Source organism: Ruditapes philippinarum, unplaced genomic scaffold (genome assembly GCF_026571515.1).
Source record: "Ruditapes philippinarum isolate M1 unplaced genomic scaffold, ASM2657151v2 ctg22354_1_1_1_1, whole genome shotgun sequence".
In the NCBI taxonomy this organism is placed as follows: domain Eukaryota; kingdom Metazoa; phylum Mollusca; class Bivalvia; order Venerida; family Veneridae; genus Ruditapes; species Ruditapes philippinarum.
In genome coordinates, this window is record NW_026853671.1 from 1 (window position 1) to 10,153 (window position 10,153).

The window sequence follows — 10,153 nt, forward strand, 5'->3', positions numbered from 1 at the left end:
AATGGTCATAATTTATCTAAAATAACGTTATAAATCTAAAATTGACGCCATGTAACTATACATTTATTTTTACCATTAATTTTAGGGATACTCAGGCAAAATTAATGACAAAAATATTTTTAAAAAATGATAAAAAAATTAAGATGATCTTATGAACTCGTATCACGCTAAAATGACAATTTTAAAAATCAAGCATGAATTTCTGTATTAAATTCTACATATTTTGGATTTGAAGCGTATCTTTATCTATATATGTTTAACCAAGAGAATCACCGAGTAAGTTTAAAACAAATTATGTGACTTGGAACAAAACCCCCGGAAGCTACAATAAAAAACATTGTGAATATTGTATATTTGAAACAAGTCTAAGTCATTCATTTGACATGTTCTTGAACTCCATAACAACTAATGTGAAATCTTAACACTTAAACTTGACCCACGTAGTCATTTATACTTTAAAATGGAAAAAATATGCTCCTGTGACAGCCTAATGTATTCATTTTGAGGACATTAAAATAATAATGAATGAAAAATTGAAACAAAGAAATAAGAAATAAGCGTATTGTTTAATTATCAAATAAGATATTATAAATTCCGCCATTTACCTGGACATATGTTCGTATAGCTAACATATTCTTTATCTAAACTCTCAATGTAGGGAAATTTGTAAAATAAGAAACCGTCACACGTCCTCATCTCAACTGTTACGTTCATTAAACAAGCGTCTGTCTGATTGTGAATGCAAGCGTCTACTCTCTGAACTTGATCTCCAATTTCGTCTATGCTTATGTGTTGTTCTGTATTAGATAGTATTCTTATTAGATAGTATTCTTATGTATAAATAGTGTCAGGGTCAGTCAACGATATAGTTAATCAAAGAACTGTATAGCCCGAATCATCATCTCATTGTTTATGATTTTTTTTTCAATTATTGCAAAGTCATTAACAAAAACCATACAAACATACATAAAAAGCTATTCTAATGTAGTATGTACCGGACAACATGAATTGCAAGGTAAAAACACCTTGCGACATGCTCCCATTTGGACCGGGTATTTTTGTAGACACGAATATATTTTTTTATTCTAAGAACTCGTTGGAATATCAAAAATAATGTAACACACCAAAGATTGGTTTAGTACTTGATATAATTCGTTAAAAATGTTTAAAGTTTTACTGTCTGGTTTAAACATAAAAAACGTGGTAAATTATATTTAGAGTCCGAGCAGGAGCGCTTTATCCCGTTATCAGGTAAAAGTTTAAAGATTTTTTTAATTTTATCTTGTACTAAAGCCAATCCTCTGTGCGCCTCATTTTTTTGATTCCAGGAATTTCTTAGAATAAAGATATATTTTACCTTTGAATCGACAAGATCTTAAGGAACAACAACAACAAAACCCAGTCATTTTACAGGTGCTCTATGACGTAGTATCCTACTATTGAATATGAACATGACCGGTGTAATAAATATTGTGATGTACCTGATAATGATAAGTAATACTGCACAGCAGCTCGATACGGACAGTGCTCATCAACGTTTCCAATCCATGGTATCTGGACATGACCTCCCCAGACAGACATGTTATACCACCTACTGTTGTTCTGGTAAAGTTCGAGTATAATGTGACCTTTTAGTTCATACTCATACACTGGACTAAGAGAACAAGTGTCAACACCTACAAAACATCAAATAAGGTGACCAAGTTAAGTGGATGGCAAAGAAATTTAAAAGTGCCTAAGCTATCTGTCGTATAGGATAATTCATTTCTACTTATAAAAAGCTCCCGGTGGTGAATATATAAAATTACTCGTAGATGAATATACTTTACTTTTCAGTTTTTACACTTAATGCATTATTAGCGCTTTTCATTATTACTTTTAAATTATTAAGTAAAGATAAATCTATACTTGTCTATAAATACATAAATCTTTGAAGTAATGAATTTATACTTAAACACTATTATAATTATGAAATTGTTATTATGGAAATTTATTTTACATATTATATTATAACATATAAACTCTGCTGAGAATATACTTATATTAATACATGGAGAAGAAGAATCTTTATTTTGCAAATTAACTCTCAAAAGAGTCATGTACAAGCATTCATAATATATACAATAACATGTATGCATAAGTAAAGAACTAATTACATAGCAAGATAACGTGACTGCAAGTATTTCTTTTCTTTCATTATTATAATGGCTACCATTGATTATATTTTTAATTTACAAGTTATTTACATTTTGAGAGATTCTACATTCAAATATATAATAATAAGAAATACTTCGTGTATGTATTAGGCTTGCAATCACGGGAGAGACATTGTCAGCATCTATTACATAGTATACTTTTAATTCTCTACCATACACTGGTCTTCTTGTTGCTGGGTCATATGGGGGTTGCGTTCACTGAACGCCGCCTTTCCTTGTTGATCTTGTTTATCATATTATTTGTATTACATTTACTAATCTAAGCTGTATTATTTTGATTTATTGCAATAGAAATATGGCACAAAATATCGAAATTATTCAAATAAAACAAATGTTACTTCTAAACTATACTTTGAACACAGACACGTGTATGATTTGAAACTTACAAATTTATAGCCTTTATAATCATCGTGTTACTTAACCTATTATACATATAATACACAAAGAATTGCAATGTATCAATAATACATCTATATACAATTACATGACAGCTAATACATGTATAATACTTACTTCAAACTTTAGTGAATATATAAATTTACTGATATAATACATCATACAAACTTTAATGAAAATATATATATACTGATATATTACAACATATAAACTTTGGTGAAAATGTATCTATACTGATTTAATACATTATACATACTTTAATGAAAATGTATCAATACTGATATCTTACATCATACAAATTTTAATAAAAATGCATCTATACTGATATTTTACATCATACAAACTTAGATCAAAATGTATCTATACTGATATATTACGTGATACAAATTTAAATGATAATGTATTCATACTGATATATCATTAGTTATAAAGATCGTTGACAGGTTATATGGCCCTATATAAACGGCTGTTTGTAAATATAACCCGAGCCGCTAGGCGAGGGTTATTTTTTTTTTATTTTTTTTTTTAATGCGTTTATTTAAGGTCGCCGCTACATGTAGTATACAGATTATTGCTATATATCTACATGTAGTATACAGATATATTGCTTTATATCTATATGTAGTATACAGATATATTACTATATATCTACATGTAGTATAAAGATATATTGCTAACACATATATACAGATATATTGCTAACACATATATCTACATGTAGCGTACAGATATATTGCTACATACAAAATTTAAAGATGTATTTTACTCACATATCATTACAATGACCCGTTCACTTACCTTTGTAGAAACAAAATTTTATAGCAATCAGAATGATAAAACATCGTGAATAATTTCCCATATTTCTCATGTTTGTCGAACTTGGTCTCTTGTGTCACACACAAATGTGAATTAGGGAGTGGATTTTCGCCTGTTTTGCAATCTATTTCTATAACAAGAACTTTATCATATGTCAACATAATAAATATGTTATGTGATATAACAAACTACTTTGGAAAGCAGCTTGATTTAAATCGTCGTAATCTTTCACTTTAATAGCTTTTACAATATGAAATGACTTTTAAAGTATTTTTTCACGTCATAAACAAGCGTTTTATAATATCTTTGAGTGTTTTCACGTGATATTTATTTAGGTCAATTATTATTTTATATTGTATGTTTACGTTTATCCAGATACATGTCTATAGTTCATATATGTGTTTAAAATGCATAGAGGTAAGATATTTTAAGGTAATGCTTGACTCTTTTTACAACCCTATAACATGGATTTCGTAAACTATACTAGGCAAAACTTATTACTCACTTCTGTATCAAATACTCTGCATACTTTATTGCTGCGCACCCACAGTCTCGGAGTTATTTGTGGTTACAATTTTTTTTGTCAATGGACCCGATTTTGATCAATTAATCCCTTCGATTTACAGTAAAAAACAAAATTTCCTTCCACTATCTATCATGTTAAGCCATACATCGGTTACGGTGATACTTAGCATGTCATATTAATGAATGAGAACGGAAACAAATTTCGAAACTCAATCACTGGGAAGGCGGTATAAAAGACAAAACAAAAAATAAACTTAAATTCGGAAATTTATTTCTTACATTTGTATCTTCTACAGGAAAGCAATAATTATTTTGTAGTGCGCAGTGGTTTATGTATGTATTTTATTGCTGCGCAAGAGTGGTTACATGAATTCGAAAGCTATACAAAAGATAGATGACCATAACATTGTGAAAATCCGAAAATCTATTTATAGAAGTACATGTTGTTTTAGTTTTGAGTCTGAAATTGTTTTAGAAAAGATATTTTAAAAATAACTTGTCGGACAAAATTGACTGCAAAAGTAACTCTACTGAACAGAGACTTAAATAACAGATAAAATACAGCTAGATGTGAGCTTATGTAAGAAAAACCAATGCGTAGTCTCCCTTCACCATATGAGTGTATTTGATTTGTCTCCCATTATTAGACGCCGCGTGCACGCTGCATCTAGTAGATATGCATTCGTCTACTCAGCAATGGGGAATAAAAATAAAAATAATCAACATTTAAGTTTAAAAAAACAGATTAACTGAGTGAAAAAAATTCGTTTATTTTAAAATGTGTCACAAATATTTGCAATAGGTTAATTTGAAGGATTGTGTGACGAGTGTTTTCTTTTGACTATATTTTTTTATTACATTTAGTGGTTCTATATCTAGATTCCAGGCAAATATCAATCTTGTGTTTAATCAAGTAGTTTAATATTTCATAAATGAGAAAACAATATGTAACTAAGAATTGATTCTATTTAACAATTTGTTCATAACTATTATTTGATATTACAGACATATATTTTTGCTATTTGTAAAATAGAAGAACAATTCAAAATTATTCGAACATTGTGCAATTCGCACTAATATTCAAATAGACATATTCTTGGCGCAACGAAGATATTTTTCTGTACCTTTCTCTCGAATTTATTCTAAGTAAACCAAACATTTCAGCAACATTTGTACTTGTTGTAATCTGTATTTGCCTCAAGCATAATAATTTCGGGTATTTAACTAAACAATTTGTTTATATGCACAATCGAAACAATATTGTTTTATTTAAATTGTAAAGAAACGCTCATGGGAATGCACAATTATATTATAAACATTTTCTTCCCAATATGATTGCGACCAATTATTTTTGTTAATGCATATTATTAAACATTAACCTATTTAATGATCAACATTATTTTTTCAACCAAAAACAAGGCATTTCACTAAATCACCGATAGCTCCGCCCTTTCGCTCTGCAAGATGTCTACACCTTGTCAAGTTTCTAACATTTAACATTTAGATAAGCTAAATAAATGACCCTATCAAGAAATAATCAGGCACATTTTTTACTGAAATGTCACAGAATTTATACCTTTATCTACAGTAAGACTATATGCTAAAAAAAATAGCGAGGAAAAAGATGCAATTAGGTAAAAACAATGGAGTTAATGAAATGTGTACATCCTTTATAAATAAATGGAAAATGTGAGAAAATACATTAGATTAATAATTTATACAAATTCGTTATTAGCTTTAAGTTATTCACTAACATTTAAAATCCCTATTGATTTGCTCATTTGTGTCAATTTAAGTTTACAGGTGGAGGGGTCCATTTACAATGAGTTTTCCAGCCAAAAAATGTAATAATTTTATAATTAATATCAAGGATTGTTACTGCAGTTCATTTCGATCAACTGAAAGAAAATTATGTTTTGGTTACTTTTTCTAGAAAAAAAAGAAGTTTAAAACAGTCAGCAATTTATAACAGACATTCTTCTAAGAGTTAAAATGATATAAAAAAATTACTATGTAATTTGTCTCTGCATGCACCACATGTATTATATATGTAATAAATTAATTGATTGTATCCTCACATTTAGAAACACCTGACCTCGCTTAATTGTTTTTTACGTTGGCTTTGTTTTGCTAACATAGATATTATACAATTCAGAGTGCAAATCACACCTCTAACTCCTCCCTAATATAATGCATTACTGAAATTTGTTAGACTCAGGTTAGACGACAGATTAAGTAAATTTTATTTAGTTAGTACACATTAACCAATGTTAGACTTAGCAGAAATGTGAAAAATACTACAATGTGATTGGACAAAAAATAATGTTGATCATTAAATATTGTACTGTACTTGTGTATCTGATATACATCTAGGATAGAAATGACCTATTAACTGCAACTTTTACTTTTATCAGAATTAGAATGTTTTTTATAATTATATTACTAATGTGAATAAGAACATTAAATATAAAGATAAATCATTTGAAAAAGAGAAAAAAAAGAATCTGTAAAGAACGTCCAAAACGATTAACTGAAAATGTGGCAGGCCCGGTTTGCTCAAGCCCTTTTCATGGACGTAACATGCAAGTTAATGTTTAAGTCTCCTAGCTTAAGTAGTATTCATCATTTAAAAGTGAAAACAGGATATATGAATACATTTAAAACGTTAATTTAATTAATTGAATCACCAATAAATCAAGAATATTTCGCATAATCGTACATTAAGTTTGAATAAAACATTCCATCTACATCCTAGATAGTCATCATTTAAAAATCCTTAATATTAATTAATGTTGTAATTGAGGTTGTTACCACACTTAAGTGAAAATTTACATATGTATATAATTATGCTTTGAAAACAATTTTCAAACATCGAAGGATATGTAAAATATGTACTTAACATATTTCTCTACAATATATGTAATAATTAAAGTATATGCATTCATTTCTTATTAAAAATTTGACTTAGACTTTTTGAAACATAAATTTTAAATTACATCCCTTCATTAATTTGAAATGTAAATTCGCTAATATTTTTTTTCGCTTATAATGCTTTTTGGAACTATTAATATTGATAACTCATTTGAGCATTATATTTATTATATAAAACCATAAAGAATTAAGTTACCAGATATTTAGAGCTATTGTAAAAACATGTACATAGATTTAAATCTTTATTTCAACTCATTCCATTGTATCATGCCATAATGAGACAAACATAAACACAAATACACAGTGAGACATGCAAATTGATAGCACATATGTTATACAAATAAGTAAAATGTGGGAGAAGTTCACTAGTGCAAATTTACATATTTTACAGAACACTTGAATATTGTATATATTATATCAATGACACTGTTACAAAGTCACACTTTAGAAATGTCATTTAAAAAGCTTTTTCTCCTTCTTAAACGCTAGGTTTGCAACTTCCCTACAATATCTTTAACAATAAACATTATTTTCTATATTTCAATATAATTTTTATAAGCCCGAAGCATATCGGCGTATAATACTGTGCACCTGGTCGTCCGTCCGTCTTTTGACAGTTTTTGTGACTGGTTTGTATCTTTTGAGCCGATAAAAGGAAATATAAACCTGGAAAATGTTAACAATAATGAAACGGTATGCAGGTTCGACCTTCTTTAGGTAAAGGTCAAGGCAACATCGCTCTGTACCTTTAGAACCGATACAAAGAAATTAAAACCTTTTGGCAGAAATATATTTCTTATCATGACACGATGTGCAGAACTATGGGATTCCATGAGATCAAAATTGGTGCCATCACGGAGATTATTTGATTTCTATAGATTTATATAAAAAACGATTTAAATTTAATAATGTGAAAATACAATTCCAATAGCTGAGATATTTAGCATGTAGTATTGCTTTATTGACCTTTATACAACTGAATTGAATCATGCCCCATGGAGCAATATTGGCCGAGCCCCGGGTCACTTGTTTTATAAAGACTTATACCGGAGATCGCATCTGAGACTTATTGTGTTGCATTACGATGTCAAAGATAATATATTTGGCATTGGCATGCAACATCACTTAATGGACTACAAAATTACTGGCATTAATCATACCCCTAGGATAAATATTGGGCCCGCACCAGGGTCAGTTAATTAATCTAGTTTAATATAGCAAAACATATTTAAGATTTTATTTTGGTAGAAATACAATACCTACATTTTAGATATTTGACATGCAACATTACCTTATTGGCCTCTACAAAACTGTTATTAATTTTGCACCCTTTGATTCGTATCGGCCCTACCCTCAGTTAATTAGGATATACTAAAGTTTTTTTATCATAACACATGTACTTGAATTATTTACAAATAAGAAAGAATAAATATAAGAGGATATCTTTCATTCGTGTTATGTTGAAAAATAAACGTTTTGTTTAAGTTTATAGCTACTGTTTAGATTCACAGATGGAACGTTTAGTGTTATTTTCAAATACATGTATGTTTGTCATTCATTGAAAAACTTTGGTTTCGGAAATTCTTAATTGGTTACCATAGCAAAAGATTATTTAGTGTAGCGTTAAAAAGCATGTGCGGTGTATACATGTATAAACAATATAAATATATTATTAAAGGACAAAATAGTATAACCTGGACATGATAAGAGAATGAATATTCAACAGACGGGAATATTACATCTCAGTATATTTCATATCATAATTATGACATCTTGTATTCGGTCTTTACGAATATGTGCCATAAACTTATGTACGAAGTTATCATTGAAAACAATAAGTTTTAACGTTTCTATTCCAACAGCAAGTGGTAAATCACGTAAGGACAGTTTGTCTTCCCTATACATTTTAAAAAACGAAATGCCCATATTCTTACCCTTTTCATTCTTTATTATAGAACGAATAAACATGTTAAACGATACAAGTTTTTTCATGTGATTACTCTTCCTTTCAGACAGACGTTTTATTAAAACTGAATTTATGCCAGGTGGAAATGGGAAATTGAAATACATTATCTTTTAGTTGTTTTATATAAAAACAGTGAAGGTCCATAAGTAAAGTAAATATGGAAAGGTTAAAAACGTTAACTATTACAAAACATTTCAAAGTAACAACATGTTGTTTTTAGACACTCTAGGCATGAGAAATGAATGCGTTTTTGTTCTGAGGAGAAAGTGAAAACTTTTGATTTATTATAGTTAAGAGAATGTTAAATGCTTATCGCGCGAAGAAAGATGTCTTGAACGGAGACAAAGACATGGCACAATGAGTACCAAAACTGGAATTTTATAAATTCACCAAAATACTTTTGATCAATAAAGATATATCATGTTTCGACTAATGGGATTTTAAATGTCTTTTATTTTCGCAAACCGTTATTTAATTTTGTTCTATCTTTACCCAATACTTCATGAGCATTTCGTAAAATGACTGTTTTCATTGAAAAGCCTCCTGTTACAAGTTCAAATTGCTATGAAACTATAGAAAGGCTTTAATACTGTTCAAACTTGGCACAAATATTAACTGGACCATATCCTTTGTAACGACATACACAATTTTAAGGGGACCGAAAAAGCGATAACTTTTTACTCATATGTTTAAACTCATATGTTTTCAACAACAAAGATATTTTTATTGTGAGTGTTTAATGAAATATGAAATATTCATTAATCAATATCTCAAACATAATACTTTAATCAATATCTCAAGCATGATATTTTAATCAATATCCTTACCATGATATTTTTATAAATATCTCAAACATCAAATAAGATCTAATAAATATCACAAACATGATATTTTAATCAGTATCTTAATTTACATATTTCAATCAATATATCAAGCATGATATCAAACATTATACAAAATGTATCTTATCTTAATCAATATCTCAAACATATTTTAATCAATATCTCAAACAAACATCATAATTTAATCAATATCACAAATATCATATTTAAATCAATATCTTAAACATGATATTTAAATCAATATCTCAAACATCATATTGAAATCAATATCTCAAACATGTTATTTTAATACATATCTCAAACATGATATTTTAATCAATTTCTCAAACATCATATTTTAATCAATATCTCAAACATCATATTTTAATCAATATCTCAACATTATATCTTAATCAATATCTCAAACATTATATTTCAATCAATATCTAAAACATCATATTTTAATCAATATCTCACAAACA

At 28.4% G+C, this 10,153-nt stretch overlaps 1 protein-coding gene across 1 annotated transcript; it reads right to left on the reverse strand.

Moving 5' to 3' along the window:
- Positions 1 to 605: 605 nt before the first annotated feature.
- Positions 606 to 3,541, reverse strand: LOC132737490 (uncharacterized; the record flags this gene model as incomplete). Its single annotated transcript, XM_060724782.1, has 3 exons — positions 3,411 to 3,541; positions 1,482 to 1,676; positions 606 to 797 (listed from the first exon to the last, which is right to left on the reverse strand). Coding segments are annotated over exons 1-3 (457 nt in total), but the record flags the coding sequence as incomplete, so codon positions are not given.
- Positions 3,542 to 10,153: the final 6,612 nt, after the last annotated feature.